Here is a 27,933-nt window from a genome sequence, read left to right as displayed (position 1 = left end):
CAGTGCTGGATTGATCTCCACAGCAACTAAAACAGGGGAAGGGATGTGACTAGGCTTCCCATTCAGCCATTCCCTCTTCAGCATCTTCTAGGCACCTATTCTGTGCCAGAGGGAGAGCTGCTGGGAGAAGGATGGGCACAGGACTCTTGGGAGAAACAGTGAGGAATGCCAAGAAAAGACAAATTGGCTACGGATGTTCCAAATGAGGCCAGAACTTGACAGTCCACCCTTTTCAAGGCTCCTTCTGTAAAGCATCATGGCTGGGGCTCACAGGACAGTTTGGGTTCATGCCGTCTTCCACTCACCTGCTTTTGGGCTGTAGGAGGCTTTGCAGATACATAAAGTTCACTAGCAACCTTTTAATGTCTTTACATCTGAAATGAGAGGAGCCCAAAGTAAATGCTGAATGGCCCCACAGTTCCTATGGTCCTACTGCACCAACTGCAGAAAAACCCCCTCCACCTCACAGGCCCCACTCACCGCTTTTTGCCGGGAGATAGTTTCCGAGTCTCACACTTCTTCAGTTGGTGGTACATTTTGGCTGCCTTATCATACAGCCGCTTGAGGTTCCCATAGGCCCCCTCAAAGGACACTTCTGACTGGATGCTGTAGGAGAGAGGTGAGCTATTGAGTCTTGGCCGGGGGAGGATATGTTACTCTGCTGGGGCTTTAGGAAACAATGTTACTAGTAAATACAGGCTGCTCCCAGCCTCAGCTTCCATGTACATACTCAGGGTAAAAGGCTCAAGAGCTGGCTTTCCTGATCACACACACACACATAACTTCTAGATTAGTCAGAGAAAAAAAGGATGTCTTATTCTCCTTTGTATCTAGAAAGGAGAATATCAATCGCACCCTGTTACAAACTTAGTTATGACCATCCCTGAAATACACTATCCTTCATCTATTTTTTTTTTTTTTTTTTTTTTTTTTTTTGAGGCGGAGTCTCGCTCTGTCGCCCGGACTGGAGTGCAGTGGCCAGATCTCAGCTCACTGCAAGCTCCGCCTCCCGGGTTTGTGCCATTCTCCTGCCTCAGCCTCCTGAGTAGCTGGGACTACAGGCGCCCGCCACCTCGCCTGGCTCGTTTTTGTATTTTTAGTAGAGATGGGGTTTCACCGTGTTAGGCAGGATGGTCTCGATCTCCTGACCTCGTGATCCGCCCATCTCGGCCTCCCAAAGTGCTGGGATTACAGGCTTGAGCCACCGCGCCCGGCCTCCTTCATCTATTTTTAAGCATAGAATACTTTATAATGGATAGCATTTAACAAGCATTTACTATCTGCAAGGATATTTACATGTACTATTTCAGTTAATCCTCCCAACATGCAAACACAAACATGTACTGAGCACCCACTGTGTCAGGCAATGTACTCTAATATTGTCCACATTCACAAATGAGGACAAGGAGCCTGTGAGAGAACAAGCACACTGACCAAGGTCACACAGTTAGTACGTGGTAGAGGAAAGTCCCCAATCCAATCGTCTTTCTATTTTTTGAAACTGAGTCTCACTCTATCACCCAGGCTGGAGTGCAGTGGCACGATCTCGGCTTACTACAACCTCTGCCTCCCGGGTTCAAGCAATTCTTGTGCCTGAGTCTCCCAAGTAGCTGGGATTACAGGTGCCTGCCACCACGCCTGGCTCATTTTTGTATTTTCAGTAGAGATGGAGTTTCACCATGTTGGCCAGGCTGGTCTCAAACTCCTGACCTCAGGTGATTCACCTGCCTCAACCTCCCAAAGTGCTGGGATTATAGGCATAAGCCACCGAGCCCAGCCCCACCTAATTTTTTAACTTTTCTTTTGTAGAGATGGGGTCTCACTATGTTGACCAGGCTTGGCCTTAAACTCCAGGACTCAAGTGACCCTCAACCTCCAAAAGTCCTGGGATTACGAGTGTGAGACACTATACCCAGCCCTCAACCCAGTCTTACTTAAAAAACACACACACACACACACACAGCCAGGCACAGTGGCTCACGCCTGTAATCCCAGCACTTTGGGAGGCCGAGACAGGTGGATCATGAAGTCAGGAGGTCAAGACCATCGTAGCTAACACGGTGAGACCCCGTCTCTACTAAAAATACAAAAAATTACCCAGGCGTGTTGGTGGGTACCTGTAGTCCCTGCTACTTGGGAGGCTAAGGCAGGAGAATGACATGAACCCAGGAGGTGGAGCTTGCAGTGAGCTGAGATCGCAATACTGCACTCCAGCCTGGGCGACAGTGCAAGACTCGGTCTCAAAAAAAAAAAAAATTAGCCGGGCATGGTGGCATGCACCTGTAATCCCAACTACTCAGAAGCCTGAGGCAGGAGAATCACCTGAACCCAGGAGGTGGAGACTGCAGTGAGCTGAGATTGCACCATTGCACACCAGCCTAGGTGACAGGGCAAGACTGTCTCAAAAAAAAAAAAAAGAAAAAAAAAAAACCCCAATGACCTTAACACTCATGACATTTTGTGTCTTGTTTCCTAAAAACATGTTTTTAATTATAAAAAGTGAGGTATAGGCCGGACGCGGTGGCTCAAGCCTGTAATCCCAGCACTTTGGGAGGCCGAGATGGGCGGATCACGAGGTCAGGAGATCGAGACCATCCTGGCTAACACGGTGAAACCCTGTCTCTACTAAAAAATATGAAAAACTAGCCGGGCGAGGTGGCGGGCGCCTGTAGTCCCAGCTACTCGGGAGGCTGAGGCAGGAGAATGGCGTAAACCCGGGGGGTGGAGCTTGCAGTGAGCTGAGATCTGGCCACTGCACCCCATCCTGGGCGACATTGCAAGACTCCGTCTCAAAAAAAAAAAAAAAAAAAAAAAAAAAAAGTGAGGTATAAAATAGAAGAAACCAATATCTGTGGTGAATTAAAGATAGCCACAAATTATCTGACACTCCTTCCACTGAGAAGTGTGGTCTATATCTCCTCCCCTTAAATCTTGCAGGGGGCTGCGGGAGGAAGGACTATGACCAAGAGAATATTACTGAAGTAACAGCTTCCAAGTCTCTTAAGTCATTGTTCACTGTTGGAGCCTTGAGCCACTACATAAAAAGTTCTTCTACCCTGTGGAAGATACCACATATGGTCCTAAGACCACACAGAGAAGGAGAGGAGCCAAATGAGTCAACTCTCCAGACATATTAGACCTTCCGATCAGCTGAATACCAATGACTAACCCTAAACAATGCCACTGGGAGAAGGCAGATTGCCCAACTAAGCCCTGCCCAAACGTCTAACCCATAAACCATGAGAGAGAATTGTTTTAGCAGAGTCAGGTATGCCCTTAGTGGGCACCTCCCAAACTTGGATATGCCTGGCTCTCTTTTGGAACTGACCCACCCTAAATCATGCTTAAGAGTGTGAGGAGGGACCCAGGATAAGTAAGGGGAATCATTCTCTGGAAGCATTTAAGAAATGGGAAATGGGAAAAACAGGCCGGGCGCAGTGGCTCACGCCTGTAATCCCAGCACTTTGGGAGGCCGAGGCAGGCGGATCACGAGGTCAGGAGATCCTGACCTAGCGAACACGGTGAAACCCCGTCTACCAAAAATACAAAAAAATTAGCCGGGCGTGGTGGCGGGTGCCTGTAGTCCCAGCTTCTAGGGAGGCTGAGGCAGGAAAATGGCATTAACCCGGGAGGCGGTGGAGCTTGCAGTGAGTGGAGATCGCGCCACTGCACTCCAGCTTGGGCGACAGAGCGAGTCTCTGTCTCAAAAAAAAAAAAAAAAAAGAAAGAAAGAATGGGAAAAATATAGCCAGGCGCAGTGGCTCACACCTGTAATCCCAACACTTTGGGAGGCCAAGGAGGGCGGCTCACCTGAGGTCGGGAGTTCGAGACCAGCCTGACCAACATGCAGAAACCCTGTCTCTACTAAAAATACAAAATTAGCCAGCTGTGGTGGCGCATGCCTGTAATTCTAGCTACTCGGGAGGCTGGGGCAGGAGAATCACTTGAACCCAGGAGGCAGAGGTTGCAGTGAGCTGAGATCATGCCACTGCACTCCAGTCTGGGCAACAAGGTTGAAACCCCATCTCAAAAAAAAAAAAAAAAAAGAAATGGGAAAGATACACCAGGTTATAAACCTAGTAATGATACTTAAGAATGAATGAATGTAGTGGTGCAGGTATAGAAAGCCAGTCTGCACTTATCTAGACAAGGAGAGGGACCCCCAACAACCTAAATTGAACACACGGACTGGGTCACCTTGGCCAGGTGAACCAGAAACCGTGGCACATGGAATTATGAGGTACAATTCGTGTGTTACTATTTTGTACTTTATTATCTGATTACTTTACTATTTGGAGTGGATATACTTTAGTACTTGACCACTTAAGCTATGAAGACCACCCTACTCCTTTTGCTTGAAGCCCAGGCTTATTACATAAGTTCTTCTGAGAATGAGCAATTTATTTCTCAGTATAACTTAAAAGCATTCCAGGTAAAGTATCCTGGTTTACCTCTCAGTCTCATGTGCTCTTGGTTACGGCAACTTGTACAGTGACTCAATACCCTAAGCTTAATCAATTTTGGGTGCCCTGAAAATTTTTTTTTTTTTTTTGAGATGGAGTCTTGCTCTGTTGCCCAGGCTGGAGTGCAGTGGCATGATCTTGGCTCACTGCAACCTCTTTCTCCTGGGTTCAAGTGATTCTCCTGCCTCAGCCTCCCAAGTAGCTAGGATTAGAGGCACTCACCACCACAGCCAGCTAATTTTTGTATTTTTAGTAGAGATGGGGTTTTGCCATGTTGGCCAGGCTGGTCTCAAACTCCTAACCTCAGGTGATCCGCCGGCCTCGGCCTCCCATAGTGCTAGGATTACAGGTGTGAGCTACCAGGCCCTGCCAAAAATGTTTTTTATTCTAACAGCTAAGAGTCAGACCCAGGGAAGCAGTGACCCACCCTGCCGGTCCCTCCACGTATATTACCACATTAACACACTCTAGAATTCTCATGATCTTGTCAGAAGCCACTTTGGTACCATTTTACCAACTGTATTAAATTTATTTCCTTCTTCAAGAAAACAGCAATCTTGTATTTTGCATAAGATAGTAAATAACTATTTTAGCTGCCCAAGTGCCTACAGCTCCAGCGGTTATGTGAAAAGCAGCAGGGCTGTGTCAGAGTCCCCCTGGATGGAGGGACCCTTCAATCTTAGGATTCCCCTATCTCAGCCACAAGCTAGAGAATGGAGGAAGGGAAGAAGGAAAACAAAGCTGGAATAATATGCACACACAAAAACAGGGCTGGAAAAAGAGCTGGCAAATACTCACCACCGCAGGTAACAATACATGGCTTCCACATTATAGTACTTGCTGCCTGCCAGGGTGCCCAGCTGATTGAAGGGCATTCCTAGGGAGAAAGAGAATTCATGCAGTCTAAGGCCACAATACTCATTCAAAGCTGCCAGGCCCAACCAATGCTAAGCATCAGAGAACTTGTGGTGAGAACAGCTGGGTCTGCAGGCAACACTGGTGTCTCAGGTGATTAGCAGCTTAATCTTGTTTCTCTAGGGGATTACTGACATCTTCTTTTATCCATCAGCCAGGCATTACCTGAATTGATGAAGTACCAATCTCTGGCTTCCACTATGGCTCCTCCAAGGTTGATGGAACTCCATGGAGCCTTCTCCTCTATCTCAGCTCTGAGTGCTTGTTCCTACATGCAAATCCCCATCTCTCTCTATAACAGAGTCTTACGCTTTACTTCACTGTGCTCCTCTTTCCACAAGAGACCTCGGGGAGAGGAAAGTCATCTTCTCTTTTCCTTCTACTCTGCCTCACTCCTTCTTAGTTCAAGACTTTCCCATTTATCTTCCCCTTCCACCATTTTCCGAGTGTGTTACAAGAGGGAAAAGGTATAAACAAGGTGAAGTACGAGAGAGCTGAGAACGAAGAGGAGCTGGGGAAAATGAGTATGAACTGCCTGCCATCTCAACAATGTCTTCCCTAGGAAAATCCTACTGGATTGGGAGGCCTAAGTTGGGGACAACTTACCAATCTGAGGAGCTACTGACAGGGCTTGGTAGTAAAATCTCTCGGCTAGAAGCTCAGTATCTACGCCAGCTAATTCATTCTGATACCGTGCTGCACAAGAGAGAAAAGGAAGGGAAACTCAATGATTTTGTTTCAGAAAACCCTGCCCCACATCTGGGAGTCCACTCTGAGAGCTGTAACAAGAGCCTGGAAGGAAGGTACCTGAGCTAGGAGGCAGGCTGCTGGGGTCTCTGGCACAGTCCTAAATCTGCATGACTATGGGCAAATTGTTCAACTCTCTTCCTTGCTGGTAGGTTCAAAATGTAAAGAATATTTAGTGTTTGTGAAGTAAATAAGCTCTTTTTTTGTTGTTTTGTTTTTTCTTTTAGAGATGGGGTCTTGCTGTCACCCAGGCTGGTCTCCAACTCCTGGGTTCAAATGATTCTCCTGCCTCAGCCTCCCAAGTAGCTGGGACTACAGATGCGTGCCACCATGCCCAGCCTGAACAGGCTCTTCTTGATAATCTCTTCCCAATGAATGGGAGCTGCAGCACACATAAATGCTTGCAAAGACCTCTGATATTTAGTTCCGAAATGCAAATGCTCAATTCCACAGGGAAGACACTACTAATGATACTCTGGTCCACCAAATATGAAACAGCTGACTCTCTGCACACATTGCTCATGAGGGGTCCAGGAGTGGGCTGGAGGCAGGGATAGGAGACCCAGGTCAGTAAGAGATAATGCACCCAACAGCCACACACTAGCAGCCTAATGAGAAACCACTGTCTATCAGGACGAGAGGCCCCAGGGGCCATAAAGCAAAAGAGTACTTTTCCATCCTTAGAAACATCTGTTAGGAAGGTAAGTCCTCCTTGCTGTCTAATTTCAATTCCTGTGCTGAAGTTGCTACTTATCTAGGAGTCCATAAAGATAAAAGAAAAAAAAAAAAAGAAACACTCAAAGAAGAAAAATATCAAATTAAAATCTTGCCAACCCACTACTGAAAGAGAATTATTATCTTCATTTGCTCAAAGCTCAAAGACATTTCCCTTTTTCCTGTATTCACTAATCCTCTCTGCCTCATGGAAGGGCAGTGAAAAGAAGGGATCACTGAAACAGATGGGAGGGAAAAAAAGTTCTCAGAGGCCAAACTATCCCTCCTGCTCTCCAATCATGTAATGGGTGTTACCAGCAACTGAATCAGCCTGGGCCTGTCCTGTAACCCAAAACTGAGAAAATGAAAGGTGCAAATTCTTACACAAATCCCCCAGGTACACTAGACATCGGTGACATGCCATCTGTGCCCAATCCATCTCCTTCCCTGAGGCAGACACTGGCTTCTTGCATCCTATGAGACAAAGAGAAAGAGATTTATGAGCCCATTCTTCTGCCTCCCCGCACCTATGGGGAAATACCTCTCCAAGATGTAAAGACTAAGAATCCAGGGCCTGTCTTGGAACTTGTCTTCCAGGGCAGAGAGACACTCATCCAGGACACAGGGAGAGACACAGAGGATCACAGGTGGCCACACACAGGGACTCAGAGACTTATAGGCAGATTCATTCATAGGAAAGGAAGGAACTGGAGGAGGAGGGCTAGGGCCCTCAACCTAGAATGGCACCTTGCAGGAAGGTCATCACAGGAAGGCTTCCAGAAAGGATGAGCTTCAAGTATGAAGAGGGTCATGAGTGTCTTGGGTAGAAGTTACACACATAAAGGTAAAAGGTTTTAGGTAAATATGGGAAACTAACTTGCCCAAGAATGAAATGTGAATGACGCCAATTAAAAAAAAAAAAAAAAGACGACGACAAAATTTAAGAAAGAAAAAAAAGAAAGAAATGTGAATGAGGCCAAGGCAGATGCTCCTAGTGGAGATTCACAGAGAAGGCAGCCTATTGGAGAGTGTGCCCACGAAAGAGAAAAGTGGGCCTGCCCTGCCTGAGGCTGCTGATGGCCAAAGCTAAATATGCCTGAGCACTCACCTACCTCTCCCTTCCAATAAACTGCCTGGTAACTTCAGAGAGCTTAAGATCTTTGGGAGGCAGTTTTCTCATGTGCCAGAAACTTTTCTAAGCATTCTACAGTATTGACTTAATCCTCACAGCAACTCTATGAGGTTACTCTTATTACTCCCATTTTACAGTTGAGGAAATCAGTCACACAGCTGCTAAGCAGAAGAGCTAGGATACAAAAGGCTCCAGAGACTGTCGTCTTATCCATTCCACCTTACTGCCTCTCTCGAGTGTGTTGCTTCCATTTGGAACAGCCATTCCTAATGTTTTCTATAGATAATTCTCAGCTGGCTGAATGGAGAAAACATCAGTGAAGACAAAAACTAAAGTGGTTTGGGGAAGTAACTTTTTGAAGTGATTTTTTTTTTTTTTTTTTTTTTTTGAGACGGAGTCTTGCTCTGTCGCCCGGGCTGGAGTGCAGTGGCCGGATCTCAGCTCACTGCAAGCTCCGCCTCCCGGGTTCACGCCATTCTCCTGCCTCAGCCTCCGGAGTAGCTGGGACTACAGGCGCCTGCCATCTCGCCCGGCTAGTTTTTTGTATTTTTAGTAGAGACGGGGTTTCACCGGGTTAGCCAGGATGGTCTCGATCTCCTGACCTCGTGATCCGCCCATCTCAGCCTCCCAAAGTGCTGGGATTACAGTCTTGAGCCACCGCGCCCGGCCTAGTGATATTTTTTTTTTAAAGCTGTGGACCCCTCTATCTGGTAACCTATGAACATGGTCCCAGAATAATCTTGTCTTTGTTTTTAGATAATGTGGTGGCCTTTTTTTTTTTGGACAGAAGGTCTTGCTGAATTGCCCCCGGCTGGAGTACCAGTGATGTAATCATGGCTCACAGCACCCTCGAACTCCTGGGCTTCAGTGATCCTCCTGCCTCAGCTTTCCAAGTAGCTAGGACAACATGCATGCACCACCATGCCCAGTTAAATTATTATTATTATTTTTAGAGATTATGTAGGATCTCACTATGTTGCCCAGGCTGGTCCTGAATTCCTGGCCTTAAGCAATCCTCCTGCCTTGGCCTCCCAAAGTGCTGGGATTACAGGCATGAGCCACCACCCCTGGCCTAGAGGTTTTTTTTGTTTGTTTTTTGTTTTTTTGAGACAGAGTCTCACTCTGTCACCCTGGCTGGAGTGCAGTGGTGTGATCTTGGCTCACTGCAACCTCCACCTAACGGGTTCAGACGATGCTCCTGCCGCAGCCTTCTGAGTAGCTGGGATTACAGGTGCACACCACCATGCCCAGTTAATTTTTATATTTTTAATAGAGCTGGAGTTTCACCACATTGACTAGGCTGGTCTCGAACTCCTGATCTCAGGTGATCACTTGCCTCGGCCTCTCAAAGTGCTGGGATTCTAGGCATGAGCCACCGTGCCTGGCCTAGATGTTTTTAAATGCATAAAACACAGGTGCTCTGCTTCTGATCACAGAATTCTTCCACGTGGTGACAAGGACACAACCTCCATCTCTGACCCAGAACGTCTGTCTTGGTAATAGAGGGGACAGAGAGAGCAGAGAGAGCTGGGGGAAGGAGCTCTAAAGGATGGCTGAACTGAAGAGAAAATTTACCAACTAGAAAAGGAGTGAAAATTATAGCTGCCAGTACCTCAGCTGGTAGAAAAGGAACTTGCACTATCTTGAAAGATTGCCCACAATTTTCCCAACATATCTAAAGATTTCAATACTTTTTTTTTCTTTTTTTTTTTGAGACAGAGTCTTGCTCTGTCACCCAGGCTGGAGTGCAGTGGCTGGATCTCAGCTCACTGCAAGCTCCGCCTCCTGGGTTCACGCCATTCTCCTGCCTCAGCCTCCCGAGTAGCTGGGACTACAGGCACCTGCCACTACGCCTGGCTAATTTTTTGTATTTTTTAGTAGAGACGGGGTTTCACCGGGTTAGCCAGGATGGTCTCGATCTCCTGACCTCGTGATCCGCCCATCTCAGCCTCCCAAAGTGCTGGGATTACAGTCTTGAGCCACCGCGCCCGGCCTAGTGATATTTTTTTTTTAAAGCTGTGGACCCCTCTATCTGGTAACCTATGAACATGGTCCCAGAATAATCTTGTCTTTGTTTTTAGATAATGTGGTGGCCTTTTTTTTTTTGGACAGAAGGTCTTGCTGAATTGCCCCCGGCTGGAGTACCAGTGATGTAATCATGGCTCACAGCACCCTCGAACTCCTGGGCTTCAGTGATCCTCCTGCCTCAGCTTTCCAAGTAGCTAGGACAACATGCATGCACCACCATGCCCAGTTAAATTATTATTATTATTTTTAGAGATTATGTAGGATCTCACTATGTTGCCCAGGCTGGTCCTGAATTCCTGGCCTTAAGCAATCCTCCTGCCTTGGCCTCCCAAAGTGCTGGGATTACAGGCATGAGCCACCACCCCTGGCCTAGAGGTTTTTTTTGTTTGTTTTTTGTTTTTTTGAGACAGAGTCTCACTCTGTCACCCTGGCTGGAGTGCAGTGGTGTGATCTTGGCTCACTGCAACCTCCACCTAACGGGTTCAGACGATGCTCCTGCCGCAGCCTTCTGAGTAGCTGGGATTACAGGTGCACACCACCATGCCCAGTTAATTTTTATATTTTTAATAGAGCTGGAGTTTCACCACATTGACTAGGCTGGTCTCGAACTCCTGATCTCAGGTGATCACTTGCCTCGGCCTCTCAAAGTGCTGGGATTCTAGGCATGAGCCACCGTGCCTGGCCTAGATGTTTTTAAATGCATAAAACACAGGTGCTCTGCTTCTGATCACAGAATTCTTCCACGTGGTGACAAGGACACAACCTCCATCTCTGACCCAGAACGTCTGTCTTGGTAATAGAGGGGACAGAGAGAGCAGAGAGAGCTGGGGGAAGGAGCTCTAAAGGATGGCTGAACTGAAGAGAAAATTTACCAACTAGAAAAGGAGTGAAAATTATAGCTGCCAGTACCTCAGCTGGTAGAAAAGGAACTTGCACTATCTTGAAAGATTGCCCACAATTTTCCCAACATATCTAAAGATTTCAATACTTTTTTTTTCTTTTTTTTTTTGAGACAGAGTCTTGCTCTGTCACCCAGGCTGGAGTGCAGTGGCTGGATCTCAGCTCACTGCAAGCTCCGCCTCCTGGGTTCACGCCATTCTCCTGCCTCAGCCTCCCGAGTAGCTGGGACTACAGGCACCTGCCACTACGCCTGGCTAATTTTTTGTATTTTTTAGTAGAGACGGGGTTTCACTGTGTTCGCCAGGATGGTCTCGATCTCCTGACCTCGTGAGCCGCCCGTCTCGGCCTCCCAAAGTGCTGGGATTACAGGCTTGAGCCACCGCGCCTGGCAAGATTTCAATACTTTCATCAAACATTGGGAAATAATCTCTAAAGTCAAAAGAAACGGTGCTGGCCAAATTCAACTGGGAGAAGAGAAGAAATGTTATTAACACCACCTTCCAGTGCCAGACCTACTCTAGGTCTTTCCGTCCCTCCCTCTGCCTCAGTCCACAATCCCAGGCCTCTCTTTCCTTAAGATCTTTACACTAACTCGTATGATTTTCTGGATAAAACCAAACTTCATAAACCATCTGTATGTAGTTCTGCTAGAACTCTCTCTGCCTGGCTGGGTCACAAGCTACATGAACCCTGAGGGATAAGGCCAGAGGTAGAAGCATGAGAACCTGCTCAAGTCCAACTTTCAGGTTCCACTGACCTATGAGGGGGTCAGTGACATGGGTCCAGTCAATGCAGCACTGCAGTTCCAGCTGGTAGTGGGACTGGATATAGAGAAGGAGATGCTGGTAGAAGCCAATACCAGCAACCAGGTGCGTCCTGTAGGCACATTCCAAAGTGCTCCGGCTGTGGATGTGCTACAGATTGTGAAAGGGAAGGGGCTGGTTAAGCAATAAACTCAGAGTTGCACTCACCCTCCCTTACCCTGTTCATCTCACTTGGCTCTGGAACCTCATCTGCATCTACTCTCATCCACAAGTTACTCTCACACTCTTAGCTCTAACTCTCTGGTCTTCCCATCTGGGACCAGGCTCCCCTCCTTCTTCAACCCTAATTATATCTGACTCTCTCCCTCCTTCCTTTCTGCCATCTTTTTTTTTTTTTTTCTGAGATGGAGTTTCGTTCTTGTTGCCCAGGCTGGAGTACAATGGCACAATCTTGGCTCACTGCAACCTCTGCCTCCTGGATTCAAGTGATTCTCCTGCCTCAGCCTCCCAAGTAGCTGGGATTACAGGCATGCACCACCAAGCCCGGCTAATTTTATATTTTTAGTACAGACGGGGTTTCTCCATGTTGGTCAGGCTGGTCTCGAATTCCCAACTTCAGAAGATCCGCCCACCTCAGCCTCCCAAAGTGCTGGGATTACAGGCATGAGCCGCCACGCCCAGCCTCTTTCTCCCATCTTTTCTTGGCTCCCCTACCTCCAACCATGTTCTGGGCCCACTTTCCTAGCTGTCTCTTCTTTCCTTGGCTTTCCCTCTTTAGACAAGGACCTCCCCTTACCTTTTTGTTAGTCTTGATAAGCTGGATAACTTCATAGTATACCTTTCTCCACAGCAGCTCCTCAGCTTTTCTCCCATAGTCCACTGGGTGCAGGAACATAAGCTTGACGCAGAGCTCACGCAGCCTGGAAGGGTGTAGGGGAGCATGAGAGAGACAGCCCATCCCTTGGAGCGGGGACACAAGAACTAAGGGCAAGGAGTCATGTGCCAACACCCCCACCAACAAATCTCTGTGCTTCCCAAGAGACATGGAGGGTCAGTATGACCCAGCACAATAGCAGCAGCCTAGGAAGGCAGTGGGAGTCCCAGAAGACAGAAGCACGAAGCACTAAACATTTCTAATAAGCCTCATTTTTTCCCTTTGCATACTTTGCTCCCTTTTTCTCTGCCTTTTTATCCCCTCTTTTTTTCCCTTCATTATGCAGTATGGTCAACTACCTTGACTCAAATTTTTTGTTTTTTGGTTTTTTTTTGAGACAAGGTCTCACTCACTCTGTGGCAGTGGCGGGATCATAGTTCACTGTAAATTTGAACCTCTGGGCTCAAATGATCCTCCCACCTCAGCCTAACTACAGGTGCGCAGGATTACAGGTGTGCGGCACCATACTCAGCTAATTTTTTTTTTTTTTTGAGACGGAGTCTTGCTCTGTCTCCCAGGCTGGAGTGCAGTGGCGCAATCTCGGCTCACTGCAAGCTCCGCCTCCTGGGTTCACGCCATTCTCCTGCCTCGCCTCCCCAGTAGCTGGGACTACAGACGCCCGCCACCACGCCCGGCTAATTTTTTGTATTTTTAGTAGAGACGGGGTTTCACCGTGTTAGCCAGGATGGTCTCGATCTCCTGACCTCGTGATCTGCCCGCCTCGGCCTCCCAAAGTGCTGGGATTACAAGCATGAGGCACCGCGCCCAGCCACTCAGCTAATTTTTAAATTTTTTTGTGGAGACAGGGTCTTGTTTTTTTTTTTTGTGAGACGGAGTTCACACCATTCTCCTGCCTCAGCCTCCCGAGTACCTGGGACTACAGGTGCCCACCACCACACCCGGCTAATTTTTTTTTTGTATTTTAGTAGAGACAGGGTTTCACCATGTTAACCAGGATGGTCTTGACCTCCTGACCTCGTGATCCACCCATCTCGGCCTCCCAAAGTGCTGGGATTACAGGTGTGAGCCACCGCGCCCGGCCAACAGGGTCTTGTTATATTGCCAGGTCTGGTCTCAAACTCCTGGGCTCAAGTGATCCTCCTGCCTTGGTCTCCCAAGGTGCTGGGGTTATAAATGTGAGCCACTGTGCCCGGCCTCGAATGCCATTCTTTTTATTTTACTCTACTTTTTAGATGTAGAGACTGTGCTACTTTAGGGCACCAGTCTATTAGATGTAAAACCTGCAGATGGAGTGAGGGATCCTATCTCCTCTCTTAGGAAGGCCAGAGATTACAGAGACCATAAAGGAACCATGAGGTAAGGAGGCAAAACAGAGCATTTGCTTATATATCTGAGAAGGTTTCTGGTAGAGATAGGCAGGGAAACAGTAAGGATCTGTGGTTTAGAGTCTCTAGCTTACTTGTTCCTCAGGCTAATGTTTTCTGGTTTGAATACTTCTTGATAAGCAGTTTTGTTGCAAAGGATGAGGTCAAGTCGATGCACAGCCTCCACCACAGCCCTGCAGGGAAATACAGGCAAATATCCCCTGAGCCATATGCATGGTCCATGTAGGATGACGCTGGGACACTGATTCTAGAGGAGACGCTACAGAGTCAGCGGCGAGGAAAAAAGGAGAAGGCTGCAGGCTGAGCTCTGTACAAAACAAGATGAACACAGTCTCCATCTTGTTACAGTAACCCCTGCCCCTCCCCACCCCCAGCCCACCAGGGGACATTTGGCAATGGTGGAAACATTTAGAGTCATCACAACTGGGGGAAAAGAGGGTTGCCATTGGCATTTAGAGGGTGCTGTTAAATCTCCTGTAATGCACAGGACAGCCCACCACAATAAAGCATTACCCTACCCAAAATGTCAACAGTGTCAAACTAGAGAAACTGATACGGTAAGGCAGACTCTCCCAATGGAAAGAGCACAGGCTGTGATGCCAGGCAGAAAATCTAGGGTTTGAACCCTGGTTGTGTCTTACTCTGTGCCTTTGGGCAAATTACCTACCCTTTTAAAACCTTAGTTACCACATCAATAAAAACGAAGATAATAATAGCTACTTCAGAGAACTGTTTTGAGGATTAAATGAAATAATAATTTTTATATAGCTCTGGTATATGGTAAACATTCAATAATGGTAGAATGAATAAATTATTATATAAGGCCTTACTATCCCTGACATAAAGGAAAGGCATTTCTAGTATAAAATTCTACTATGGAATTGTAGGGTATGATGGGCAAGTAGAGGGAGCTCCTAGACTACTTAGCCATAAGTAGGATTCGGGTAAGCCTGGATTCTGCTGAAGGAATTATTTGTTGAACACAGTGGTTATGAGTGTAGGCATGAGTGAGCTGAGATCCGGCCACTGCACTCCAGCCTGGGCGACAGAGCGAGACTCCGTCTCAAAAAAAAAAAAAAAAAAAGTGTAGGAAAGAAACCAGACCGCCTGGATTCAAATATTAGCTCTACTTCTTACCAGCTATGTGGTCTTGGGCAAAATACCTAACTTTCTTATGGTTGGGTTCCTTCACCCAACCATAAAATGGAAATATTATTACCTATTTTGTAAGGATTAAATTAGCTAATACACAGAGCACCCATAATAGTGCCTGGTATATATAGTAATCACTCCAAGTGTTAGTCTCCATCCTTCTTGTTCTAAGGCTGAGGGGGAGACTCCAGGCACTATGAGGTAAGTCTGTCATCACAGCAAAGAAAAAGTCACAGAAACTCTACAATGGATGGCCAAGAAGTCCCAGAGGTAGGTCTCATATCTGGAAGGGTAAAACCCAGAAGACATCAGGCAGGAGCTATAAGAACATGTGAATCAGGCACAACTGTGGACAAAAAAGCAACAAAAACAGAGTGAAGATTTCCAAACAAACCAAGAGGTGCTCCTAGGCCGGGGAAAGTGGGCCACAACAGTTGGCACCCTGTGGTGGTGGTGGCTCAGGAGGCACACTACTAAGCTGCCCTGCACAGGGTGAAGTGACCGCCAGCACCCAGCAGAGCAGGTGGGATGGTAATCGATACCTTCTCACAAACAATCATGTTTCTTCAAACTGGACAGCCTAGAGATGGATGCCAAGCCCTTTTGGCCAACCTGGCCCTTGATGCCAGGGGCAGCACCAGTGATTTACTTTATACCAGCTCAGTTCCTAGGGCAAGGCTTTTATCTTTGGTGCCATGGAAAGAGCTAATGGGAGTGTATATTTTTATAGAAAAGCTCCATAACTCACTCTATATCCTTAATCCAAAAGAAGGTAAATCACCACCACTCTGGGAAGTTCTAATTGCAGATGCTTAAATATGAGAGGGCTCACCATTTTTTTCTCATTTTCCATCAGATCATAAGCTCCTCCACTAAACTATAATCTCTCTTAGGACAAAAACTACAAAATCTAGTCGTGTGTTTCATTCACTCTCGGGCCTAGCAAAAACAAAAATGTTTTTAAAAACAAACAACAAATGAATTGGCCTATGGTGCTTCCAGGCTCCTTTCTCCTGCTGCCCTTTCTTCTGACTTAAAATATTTCAGAATTTCATATCCGTAAACAGCTACGTGTGGGAGTTCCCCAAATTTCTGATGCTCAGAGTGACAAGTCCAGTCTAGCAACACATTTATCTTGAGCAGAGAAATCAGACTTTCCTCCTAGTTCCTTCCACGTATCACCCAGCTATAATAAATCATAAAAACAGTGATTGGCTGCCTCAAATTTCTACCCTGCTCAAAGTCAACAACACAATTACACCCATGTGCACATAGGTAAGCCACACAAGCAAACACATCAGCTTAGGTTAGTCCTGTGAATGTAGTGGTTTAAGAAAGAACTACATTTAACAACAACTGGAAGGATGACCAGAGCCATCCCCAAAAGCTGGAGACAAGGAATACTGCAGACACTGCCCACGCGCTGTCTGACTAGCAGCACTGACACTCAACAGCATGATGAGGCACACGTGCCGCCCCTAGCCAACTCCTCACCCGCCTGGGGACTGCTTGGGGCAGCTCATAGTGGGAGCCCTGGGGCCGCTAGATTGAATCACTTTTCTATTTTTGGAGCAGCCTATAGTCCCCTCTGCCTCTGGCTTACAAAGCAGGAGAAGGCAGGATGCCTACTCAAAGAGGAAAAGACAACATGCTCTTGACTCTTTCACTGCCAAAATGGGGCCAAGGCTCTGAGGGTCGTCTTCTCATGCAAGCATCCGTGTTCTATAAAGCTCGAGCTAAATGAAAACCCCAAACTCTACTCTGTAGTAGAAAGCACAAAACTCAGTTTCCACGCTTCGTCCTATTTTGACCCAGTTATGGAGCCCATGTTCTAGCTGACCTACACAACAAATCCTCCACCATCGATGGGAAGAGCTCATTCGGGCCTGTTCCTAACAGAGGGCTGAAGGGCTGAAGATGTGACTTGTGGAGCGTGGGTGGCATTATGGAAATCAGAAACCAGGAACGGAAGTTGCCTGGCAAGAGACTACAGTCATGAGGCTGGGAGGAAGGCAGGACTCAGGAGTCCCCAGGTGCCCGAATTGCCTCCCAGATCCCAAGAACCCTCTGGACACAAAGTCGTTCGTGGCCCTTCCAGGCCAAGACTTTCTCATTCAGACTCCTCAAAATTAGAGCTGTATGGGACTTTAGAGCGCATCCAATTCAAATCTTTATTTTTAAGGATAAAGAAACTGAGGCCCAAGGTCACATCGTGAGAAAGTGGCAAAAGATGGACCTGAGCCTAGCTCTACGGACTTCAGTCCAAGACTCTTCCTTGTAAATCCCACAGGATTCCAAGCACCGTTCCCTTCCGGGTTTTTCTACACCTGTGACCCCACCTTCACCTACCCAACCCTTCCAGCCTTCAATTCCCACCCTATTACCCGAACTCCACAAAGCTTAGTGCCCGCCCCAAGCAAGCTCACTGCAGAGGGGATTCCTCCACGTGCTTCCCTCCAAACCTCCCACCCACCCAATTCCCCTTTCAGTTCCATCTCGAGTTACTACGGGACCCCGCCCCGCCTCCAAAATTGCACCCTCCTTCCTTGCCCGCACCTTACCCCGACACACGGGCCCCGCCCGCCCGGGAGGCCCCGCCCCGCCCCTCGCCGTCTCCCCACTTCCCTCGGCGGCTGCTCTCACGCCCTGGCCCCTCTCACCGGTAAAGGCGCTTAGTGTGGAGGACTTTTGCTTCGGGCTCGCTGCTCTCCCCTGTGGGGGGGCCTTGGCTCATGGTGCCCGGGTCCGGGGGCAGCTCCCGGTCACAGGCCCCCGCCACCCACCACTACCACCACTACTGCCGTCTCCGGCCGTAGCCGCAGCCTCCGCCGCCGCCGGCCCTGCTCGGCCGCCATCGCTGTGAGGCGGCTGCCCGCGACAGCTCCTCCTCCGCCTGGCAAATCTCGCGATGGCAGCCGCACAGTTGCGGACCAGTGGCCTGCTGCTACCAAATCTCGCGAAACTCGTTTTCCCTCCCGGGAAGTTGCCAGAACTAACTCTGGGCAGCATGGCCTCTTTCCGGCTTCTCCAAACCCTTGCGAAAAACTTTATTGGCAAAACTATCAGAGAACGGACAGTGTACCCACTGAGGCGGCCAAAGCTTAACTGGATCAGGGCAGGTGAGCTTACAGCTAGGAGGGTGACTGCCTTGTCCTACAGTGGTCATTTGGTCCATCCTTCTGCCCCTTTCCCGCCTCCCCGTTTGAACCAAGCCTCTTTCAAATTACTGGTTAGAGTGACTCCAGCTTTCCCTTTTCCCCCATAATTTAAACAAACAAAAAGTGCATGTGCAAGTTTCCTTGGAAAAGGCCGAGCATCACATAGGAGTAAAGCCTTGGAAGAAATGACTTGTACAAGCGTCTCGGCCCTTCAGCTCCCCTCCCAAAGATTTCCAGCTTGCATATCTATCTCTTACCACCCAGTAACATTTATTGAACTGCTGTCTTCCAGCCACAGTGCAGGATTCTAGACACACAGAGGTGAGCAAGCTAGACACTATCCCTGCCCTCACAAAGCTCAAGTGACTTTAGGGATAAGGACTCATAGGAATGAGAAGCTAGTCCCTCACGTTTCTATCTCCTGATCCTCACATTGGATATCAGGGCAGGTGGGCTCACAGCTAGGAGCATGACTGCTTTTTCTTGTTTTAGCTTAAACCTAAGTTTAAAAGCAAGGGTTTTTTTTTTTTTTTTTTGGCCTGTGTACGAATTGTAATGAGAACATAAATTGCCCTTATACCGCTATGCTCCTGGCTTCAGCCACCCATCTTCTTTCTGTTCCTGAAACAGCCTAAGTCTTTCCCATCCATTGGTCTTTCACTTGCTGTTCCTCTGCCTATAACACTCATACTCCTGATTTCCCATCAGGTTTCAGCTCAGATATTACCTTACCAAAGAGGTCTTTCCTATAAAAATTGTCTAATTGATTTAGTTGCTAGGCTTCTTCATTACCTGTTACCCCAATAGAACATAAGCTTCTCAAGGGCAGAGACCTTGACTGTCATCTTGTTCTCCTCTGTGTCTGCCTAGAATAGTTCCTAGCTAATAATTGGTGACCAGTAAATATTTACTGAATGAATAAGTGTACAAATTCCATCTCTGGGTATCCCAGCCTACTCCGAGCACCCTTTGGTGCACAAATCCACTTTTCTCCCTCTGCTTTCCTGAGCTGGGAGCTCCTACACATTCCAGTTGCCTAGAATGTGAACCTACCTCTTTGCCCAGCTGCATCCCAACTTTCGGAAAGAATGACATCCTCCTCTAATGCTTTTTTTGTCGGCAGATTCAGCAGGGCGGGGCCTGCCCCTTTAATCTGGGCCCCACCTGCTCTGGTCAGACAGGTTTTGAGACACAGGTAAAGGGAGGGAGACAGAGAGAAATACTTGCAGAGCCAGCAGGTAGCTGGGCAGCTCCTTCCCGGACGGACGGACAGACGGATGGACGCTGGGGACCCTCCACTCCATATGGAAAGTAAGAGGATGTCCTGGGTCCAAACTGCAAGGTTTGGAGGGTCCTTGAGATGAAGGAAGGGAATCAGTCCCATCCAGAAGCAATGAGATGAAGGGCAGCAGGGAGGGGAGAAAGACAGGAGAGAAGGCATACAAAACAGTCATGATCAGACCTAAATGCCGGAATAACAGATCCAGGCCCTGCAGAGATGGATGAGGTGGGCTAGTGAAGAGTTTGGGAACTGACCAAGCACCAATGAAGGAAGAGGGTGCCTGCAACTGCCAGCTTTTTGGGACAGATTAGTTGGCAAATCACTGGTCTCACCTAGAATGCAGGAGGGTTCCAAGCAGGAATATGCAGGGAGAAGGGGAGATGGGACAGTGGAGGGGAAGCTTCTCTGTCTACATACAGCAAGATCCTCGGTAGGAAAGAAACTTGGCAAAGTTCTAGACACCTCTTCTGCCTCCTGTTCCTGCATTAGGGTGGCCATGACTCCAGGGGTTTTGGTGGAGGGGCATAGAAGGCGTGGGTGGAGGCTGACTGAGGCCACAGCTGCCAGGGCCTGTGCCCCTTGACTCACCCTCTCCTGTTGGATGGCATTTGATGTCGAAAGGGTGCCTCCATTTCAGCTGCTCACTTCCTTCCCTCCTCCCTCTGTTTCAGCGTCTTCCTCTGTACCAGGTTCTTCGTAAGGCTCCAGAAGGGGCCAAAGCCCATGAAACCAGTTGCCCTGGGGAGTATGAGTTCTGTCAACCTGTCCTAATAACTAGAAGACAGGGGTTTCTGACAGAGCTTTCCTCTGCTCCCTGCAGGATGACTTGACATTGTAGATCCCAGAACTGAGGCCCCAGGATGACAGAACAGGAGACCCTGGCCCTGCTGGAAGTGAAGAGGTCTGATTCCCCAGAGAAGAGCTCACCCCAGGCCTTGGTTCCCAATGGCCGGCAGCCAGAAGGGGAAGGTGGGGCCAAATCCCCAGGAGCTGAGTCCCTCGGAGTGGGGTCTTCAGCTGGGTCTCCCACAGCCATAGAGGGGGCTGAGGATGGTCTAGACAGCACAGTAAGCGAGGCTGCCACCTTGCCCTGGGGGACCGGCCCTCAGCCCAGTGCTCCGTTCCCGGATCCCCCTGGCTGGCGGGATATTGAACCAGAGCCCCCTGAGTCAGAACCACTTACCAAGCTAGAGGAGCTGCCCGAAGACGATGCCAACCTGCTGCCTGAGAAAGCGGCCCGTGCCTTCGTGCCTATTGACCTACAGTGCATCGAGCGGCGGCCCCAAGAAGACCTTATCATGCGCTGTGAGGCAGGCGAGGGCGAGTGCCGAACCTTCATGCCCCCCCGGGCCACCCAGCCCGACCCCACTGAGCGCAAGTGGGCTGAGGCAGTGGTGAGGCCGCCTGGCCGTTCCTGTGGGGGCTGCGGGAGCTGTGGAGACAGTGAGTGGCTAAGGGCTGTGGCCTCCGTGGGAGCTGCACTCATCCTCTTCCCCTGCCTACTATACGGGGCATATGCCTTCCTGCCGTTTGATGTCCCACGGCTGCCCACCATGAGTTCCCGCCTGATCTACACACTGCGCTGTGGGGTCTTTGCCACTTTCCCCATTGTGCTGGGTAAGCCTGTGAGAAGAAAGGGGAGATTGGGAAGTGGACTTGAGGAGGGCAGGGCCTGCCTGCCATGGGGAGCAGGAGGGTTTCCCTTCACTTGGCCTGGGCCCCTCAGGGTCTCCCACCCCCTGCCAGTCTGCATGCCCATATCCTCCCAGGACCACCTCCACCCCACTGTGTAGAGCCTATGCACTGCCCACAGTGAACCTGCCCCCAGCTTACTGCCTCTTGCACCCTTACCCTGCCTATTCTGACCCTACCCTGTGTTTCCCAACTCCACCCAGGGATCCTGGTGTACGGGCTGAGCCTGTTATGCTTTTCTGCCCTTCGGCCCTTTGGGGAGCCACGGCGGGAAGTGGAGATTCACCGGCGATATGTGGCCCAGTCGATCCACCTCTTCATCCTCTACTTCTTCAACCTGGCCGTGCTTTCTACTTACCTGCCCCAGGATACCCTCAAACTGCTCCCTCTGCTCACTGGTCTCTTTGCCATCTCCCGGTAAGTTGGGGCAGGGGGTGGGGCATGGGAGAGGGAATGGTGCTAGAGAACCTAGGCATCTGAATGTCTGGAGAGTCAGGGTTAGGAGCTTTCTGGATTCTACACTGGCCCAAATGTGTGCCCTGGGGAGATAAGTCCACCTTCTCTCTTGTACCTTACTTCAGCTGGTCAGCAGATGGAAGCTGATTTCAGAGATACATATAACCATGTCGAACAAAAAGGCTTTCAGATGTCATCTAGATCCATGCACCCATTGCAGCCACTCCCGTGGCAATCTGGTCAGGTAGCTGTTTTGGTCTCTAGCTGAACACCCCCTGTGACCAAATGTACAACTTAAAAATAGATATATTTTTTCAAAATAGAGACAAGGCTGGGTGCAGTGGCTCATGCCTGTAATCTCAGCACTTTAAGAGGCCGAGGTGGCAGATCACTTGAGGTCAGGAGTTCGAGACCAGCCTGGCCAACATGGTGAAACTCTGTCTCTACTAAAAATACAAAAATTAGCTGAGCATGATGGTGCACACCTGTAGTCCCAGCTACTCAGGAGGCTGAGGCAGGAGAATTGCTTGAGCCCAGGAGGCAGAGATTGCAGTGAGACAAGATCATGCTACTGCACTCCAGCCTGGACAACAGAGCTAGACTTCATCTCAAAAAAATAAATAGCCGGGTACAGTGGCTCACGCCTGTAATCCCAGCACTTTGGGAGGCTGAGGCTGGTGGATCACAAGGTCAGGAGCTCGAGACCAGCTTGGCCAACAAGGTGAAACCCCAGCTCTACTAAAAATACAAAAAATTAGCCGGGTGTGGTGGTGGGCATCTGTAATCCCAGCTATTCAGGAGGCCGAGGAAGGAGAATTGCTTGAACCTGGGAGGCGGAGGTTGCAGTGAGCCGAAATGGCACCATTGCCCTCCAGCCTGGGTGACAGAGCGAGACTCTGGCTCAAACAAATAAATAATTAATTAAAATAAAATAAAAAATAGAGATGAAGTCTCACTGTGTTACCCAGGCTGGTTTCAAACTCCTGGCCTCAAGCAATCCTCCTGCCTCAACTTCCCAGTGTGCTGATTACTCAATTCTTCATATAAACCAGTCTTTTTCCATTTTTAAAGGTACTAATTGTTAGACAGTTCTTCATACTGCGCTAAACATTTCTGCCCAGATTCTGACCTCCAAAATTGCCTAGGACAAATTTAGATATTTGACACAACCTCTCAATCCCCCCACTCTAACACTCTGTCCCCCTAGTATCTGCTTTGCAAAATGGCCCTGGTTTCTTCATTGTCCTGGGAAGAAAATTCTGCCTGTCACGGTTGGGGGGCCTGGTTGAGGGTACTGTCCTCTTCCTGTTTGTCAATGACGAGAGGGCCCTGGTAGAGGGTATTGTCCTTTTCTTCATACAAACCAAGGACATGTGAGCTCTCGTGGCAGCCTTCTTACTCTCCTCTTTTTTTTTTTGAGACAGCATTTCACTCTTGTTGCCCAGGCTGGAGAATACAATGGCATGATCTCAGCTCACTGCAATCTCCACCTCCTGGGTGCAAGCTATTCTCCTGCCTCAGCCTCCCAAGTAGCTGGGATTATAGGCGCCCACCTCCAGGCCCAACTAATGTTTTGTATTTTTAGTAGAGACAGGGTTTCACCATGTTGATCAGGCTGGTCTTGAACTCCTGACCTCAGGTGATCTGCCCGTCTTGGGCTCCCAAAGTGCTGGGATTACAGGCGTGAGCCACCACGCCTGGCCCTTACTCTCCTTTCATTCAGACTTTTTACCATCACCTAAAATCCTTAGGCGTATTTTCACATGAACTACTATTAACCTTAACCTAGAAGGCACCTTTGAATTTCTTAACTCAAATGCAGGTGTTTTCTTTCCATTTTCCCTAATACATATGCTCTTGTTACTTTTTTTTTTTTTTTTTGAGACGGTGTCTTATTCTGTTACCCAGGCTGGAGTGCAGTGGCGCCATCTCAGCTCACTACAACCTCTGTATCCTGGGCTCAAGCAATTTTCCTGCGTCTGCCCCCTGAGTAGCTGAGATTACAGGTGTGAGCCACCATGCCCAGCTAATTTTTTTTGTATTTTTAGTAGAGACAGGGTTTCACCATGTTGGCCAGGCTGGTCTCAAACTCTTGACCTCAGATAATCCACCCGCCTCGGCCACCCAAAGTGCTGGGATTATAGGCGTGAGCCACCATGCCTGGCCTGCTCTTGTTACTTTTGATAAAGGATTCCAGGTAGCTTGCTAAAATAAAATATTATTCCTGTTGAGCTAAAATTAATCTTCCCGGCACTTCTGATTGTGGTCCAGCAGTCAGTTGTCCCACCAGCCTCCTGACCATCATGCAGCCTTGCATTTTCTCCCAGTAGGTTTTCCCGAAATAAATATGTTCCTGCTCATGTAACTCAGCCTCCCATCTCAAACTCTTGGGGAATACTGGTCTCAGATAGAAGTTGGCTTAAGCAGTAAAAGTAATCAGGGAGCTAAAGGAAGACTCAGTGATTGTCTGGTCCAGGCTTCCCATTTTACAAAGGGGAAATCACAACAGATTAGGGGAGAAGAGTTGCTCAGGTCAGTCAGCAATAGTGTCAGCACTAGAATCCAGGTCCCTTCCCTCTCTTATCCAGGGTCCTTTCTTCTTTACCATGGACAAGTTCATTAAGCAGTTTGTGCCTCAGTTTTATCATCTGTAAAATGAGGTTGTTATGGGGATTAAATGAGTTAATTCATGTAGAGTACTTAAAACAATTTGGTACTTGGGGCTGGGCACAGTGGCTCACGCCTGTAATCCCAGCACTTTGGGAGGCCAGGGCGGGTGGATCACGAGGTCAGGAGATTGAGACCATCCTGGCTAACATGGTAAAACCCCGTCTCTAATAAAAATACAGAATTAGCTGGGTGTGGTGGTGGACGCCTGTAATCCCAGCACTTTGGGAGGCCAAGGCGGGCGGATCACCAGGTCAGAAGATTGAGACCATCCTGGCTAACACGGTGAAACCCCATCTCTACTAAAAATACCAAAAATTAGCCGGGTGTGGTGATGGGCGCCTGTAGTCCCAGCTACTCGGGAGGCTGAGGCAGGAGAATGGCGTGAACCCAGGAAGTGGAGCTTGCAGTGAGCCGAGATCGGGCCACTGCACTCCAGCCTGGGCGACAGTGAGACTCCATCTCACAAAAACAAGAACAAAAAAAAAAATCTGGTATTTGGTAGGGGTTCATTATGCTGTGCTGCTTCCTAGTGCAGAAGAGAAGCAGCAGTTACTCTTCCCTCCCTTTCACAGGTGAAAAAGAACAGAGGCACATGAATTATGTAAGAGCAAGTTGCTCTTCCCTCCCTCCATTGAGGGGTGTGTATTGAACAAATCTTCCACGAAATTTGTGGCTGACCCATCCTCTGGGCTTCAAGCCTTCCTGGAGGTGGCTTCTTTGCTCTCCTCTTTACGTCTGCCCCTCAAATTGGCAGAAGAGGAGGTAATGAACAGGCTTGGGTTCAAATGATGACTTTTCTATTTCCCAGATGTGTGATCTTGGACGAGTCTTACTTAACCCCTTTGGAATCTTAGTTTCTTCATCTGCAAAAGGATAAATACAGTGGAACACACTGCAGCTATAAAAGAATGGGAAAACTTTTTATATTGATATAAAATGATCTCCAGGATAAATTAAATGGGGAAAAAATAAACATGCAGAGAACAGTCTATATAGTATGCTGCCATACTTCAAAAAAGGGAACAATAACTTTTTGCTCATATATGCACTTTTTAAAAAATCACTCAATGTACTATCACACTGGCTCTTCTTCCCCTTTCTTCCTCCTTCTTTCTTTCTTTCTTCTTCTTCTTCCTTGTTTCTTCTTCTTTCTCCAAGAAAAGCACACTGGTCTTTAAGAAAAAATAAATAAAAGAAAAAATCTGCTGGACATGGTGGCTCACACCTGTAATCTCAGCATTTTGGGAGGCCAAGGCAGGAGAACTGCTTGAAGCCAGGAGTTTGAGACCCTCATCTCTACAAAAATAATTTTAAAAATCAGCTGGGCATGGCAGCACACACCTGTAGTCCCTGCTACTTGGGAGGCTGTGGTGGAAGGACTGCTTGAGCCCAGGAGTTGGGGGCTGCCATTGCACTCCAGCCTGGCTGACAGAGTAAGACCCCATCTCTAAAAAAAAAAAAAGGCTAGGCGTGGTGGCTCACTCCTGTGATCCCAGCACTTTGGGAGGCTAAGGGGGGCAGATGATCAGGTCAGGAGATTGAGACCATCTTGGGTGAAACCCCGTCTCTACTAAAAATACAAAAAATTAGCAAGGCGTGGTGGCGGGCACCTGTAGTCCCAGCTACTCGGGAGGCTGAGGCAGGAGAATCACTTGAAGCCAGGAGGCAGAGGTTGTAGTGAGCTGAGATCGTGCCACTGCACTCCAGCCTGGGTGACAGAGCGAGACTCTGCCTCAAAATAATAATAATAATTTAAAAAATCACTTAGTGCACAAGAAACCATAATATTGATGCCTGGGGTGGGGGTGGGGGAGAATAGGGTGGGAATCGGTAAAGGGAAGGAAGATATTTTGTTATACTGATTGAATTTGCTCAAACATTTTAAAGTTTGTACAGCCAGGTGTGGTGGCTCGCATCTGTAATCCCAGCTACTCAGGGGTCTGAGGTGAGAGAATCACTCAAGGCCAGAAGTTTGAGCCCAGACTGGCAACATAGCAAGACCATGTCTCTAAAAAAATAAAAATAAATCGAAAAGTAAATACAAGAGGGAAAGGAATAATATACTCAACTTCATAAAGATGTGGGGAAGTCAAAATCAATCACTTATAGTAATTAGTGCTGTGCTTAACACATTTTAAATGCATAAACTTTGGCTGTATTTGGAAGCACCAGCCATACCCACCAACTGCATCTGCCTCCCTATCTACTCCTCACACTGTCAGCCTATTGCCAAGCTGAAGCACTTCCCTCGAGAGTAGCTTGACCCTTTTCTTGCCCCTACAGTCTGATCTACTGGCTGACCTTCGCCGTGGGCCGCTCCTTCCGAGGCTTCGGCTACGGCCTGACGTTTCTGCCGCTGCTGTCGATGCTGATGTGGAACCTCTACTACATGTTCGTGGTGGAGCCGGAGCGCATGCTCACTGCCACCGAGAGCCGCCTGGACTACCCAGACCACGCCCGGTCAGCCTCCAACTACAGGCCCCGCCCCTGGGGCTGAGCCGTTCTGCTCTCCCACTCGGAGTAGTGGGTAGTGGCGTGGGTCTGACACATCTTTGAACCTTGTGGCCAGGCCTGGACTTCGCCCCCAGGCCTAGGACCGCAGTGGGTGGAACCCTGCTACTACCCCAACAGGGACTCCCATCAATCAGAGTTCTCCCCTTGCCCGGGCTGCCCTTCACCTTTGGTGCCCGGGACAGTCATAAGGGATGGACTTAGTTTTCTTGCAGGAAAAAAGGTGGACAGCCGTGGTACTTACGGATGCTGAGGGCATGGGGCCAGGACCAGGGGAGAGGCACAGCTCCTTCCTGAGCAGCCTCCCACCACTGCCACAAGGGCTCCCTAATGCTGGACTCGGGTCCACTCCCCGGCTTCCCGTGAGGCAGGAGGCAGAGCCACAGCCAAGGCCCTGACCACTTCTGTGCCAGTTATCTAAGCACCGTGCGTCAAGGACGCTGGAAATGCTTTAAGGATAGAGGCTGGGCATCATATCAAATGGGACTGTGATGTTTGCTGAAAACCTTCCTGGGGATCTGGATTCAGGACCCTCCATGACTGGCCTTAGGGCCCCTTAGCCTCAGTTAAGACTATTTACAGCTGGCCAGTCCAGAGCTGCTGCTCTTCTACCTATTTAGGCCCCTGTAACTTCCCACCTTTAAACTGCCCAGAAGCCATGCCTCTCCCATGGGAAGAGGGGAGCAGACAGGGAAATCTGCCTCCCAAGAGCGGGTGTGTGTGCGCGGGTGTGTGTGTGTGTGTGTGCACACGCGCGCTCACACGTGGTGGCTGGGGAGTGCCTGGATGGTGTGGTGGCTGATGTTAACCTAGTATGAGTGTGTGTGTGTAACAATAAATTACTACCAGTCTTTGCTGGCTTTTTCTTCCTGTTTCTCCCCTAGTCTCGAGTGTCCCTTCCCTGTTTAATTCAGATGACAATAGAAACCTCCTAGCTCTACCTGGTGGAGCGGAGCTGGCAGGTTCCGTGGTTCCACAGCAAGGAAATAGAGCCTCAAACAGAAACTTGCCTTCCAAGCCCATCTCTTAGCCCTTCCATTCCCTGGAACCAGCCCAAGACCAGCCCAAC

General features: G+C 48.7%; 2 protein-coding genes across 4 annotated transcripts in view; one reads left to right on the top strand and one right to left on the bottom strand.

Moving 5' to 3' along the window:
- SMG5 (SMG5 nonsense mediated mRNA decay factor) overlaps window positions 1-18,034 on the bottom strand; it is a 37,313-nt gene extending 19,279 nt beyond the window's left edge. The window contains exons 1-9 of the mRNA XM_033195512.1: window positions 17,756-18,034; window positions 14,018-14,116; window positions 12,460-12,583; window positions 11,657-11,813; window positions 7,224-7,313; window positions 5,985-6,074; window positions 5,262-5,340; window positions 481-606; window positions 306-374 (exon numbers count right to left, since the gene is read on the bottom strand). Of these exons, the coding sequence (XP_033051403.1) occupies window positions 306-374; window positions 481-606; window positions 5,262-5,340; window positions 5,985-6,074; window positions 7,224-7,313; window positions 11,657-11,813; window positions 12,460-12,583; window positions 14,018-14,116; window positions 17,756-17,829 (908 nt within the window). The 5' untranslated portion in view covers window positions 17,830-18,034. The remainder of the gene's footprint in view (window positions 1-305; window positions 375-480; window positions 607-5,261; window positions 5,341-5,984; window positions 6,075-7,223; window positions 7,314-11,656; window positions 11,814-12,459; window positions 12,584-14,017; window positions 14,117-17,755) is intronic.
- Window positions 18,035-18,065: 31 nt separating this feature from the next.
- TMEM79 (transmembrane protein 79) lies at window positions 18,066-27,717 on the top strand. 3 transcript variants are annotated; one of them, XM_033195519.1, is made up of 5 exons: window positions 18,081-18,214; window positions 18,546-18,574; window positions 20,356-21,152; window positions 21,431-21,644; window positions 26,637-27,717. In XM_033195519.1, the coding sequence occupies exons 3-5, from the start codon at window positions 20,396-20,398 to the stop codon at window positions 26,848-26,850; spliced, it is 1,185 nt and encodes a 394-aa protein (XP_033051410.1). In that variant the 5' UTR covers window positions 18,081-18,214; window positions 18,546-18,574; window positions 20,356-20,395; the 3' UTR covers window positions 26,851-27,717. The 3 variants fall into 3 exon arrangements, with proteins under 3 accessions (XP_033051409.1, XP_033051410.1, XP_033051408.1); XM_033195518.1 differs by lacking the exon at window positions 18,546-18,574 and having other exon boundaries at window positions 18,066-18,214; XM_033195517.1 differs by lacking the exons at window positions 18,081-18,214; window positions 18,546-18,574 and adding an exon at window positions 19,431-19,564.
- Window positions 27,718-27,933: the final 216 nt, after the last annotated feature.

The sequence above is a fragment of the Trachypithecus francoisi genome, unplaced genomic scaffold (assembly GCF_009764315.1).
Source record: "Trachypithecus francoisi isolate TF-2019V2 unplaced genomic scaffold, Tfra_2.0 Lachesis_group5, whole genome shotgun sequence".
In the NCBI taxonomy this organism is placed as follows: domain Eukaryota; kingdom Metazoa; phylum Chordata; class Mammalia; order Primates; family Cercopithecidae; genus Trachypithecus; species Trachypithecus francoisi.
Note: the sequence above shows the minus strand (reverse complement) of the source record. Positions and strands in the feature narration are given on the sequence as shown.

Bases quoted from the DNA above. Each gene is read 5' to 3' on its own strand.
- TMEM79 (XM_033195518.1), top strand. From the start codon at position 20,396: ATGACAGAACAGGAGACCCTGGCCCTGCTGGAAGTGAAGAGGTCTGAT. The intron at 21,153-21,430 runs GTAAGCCTGTGA...AACTCCACCCAG, and splicing joins CACTTTCCCCATTGTGCTGG to GGATCCTGGTGTACGGGCTG. The intron at 21,645-26,636 runs GTAAGTTGGGGC...TTGCCCCTACAG, and splicing joins GGTCTCTTTGCCATCTCCCG to TCTGATCTACTGGCTGACCT.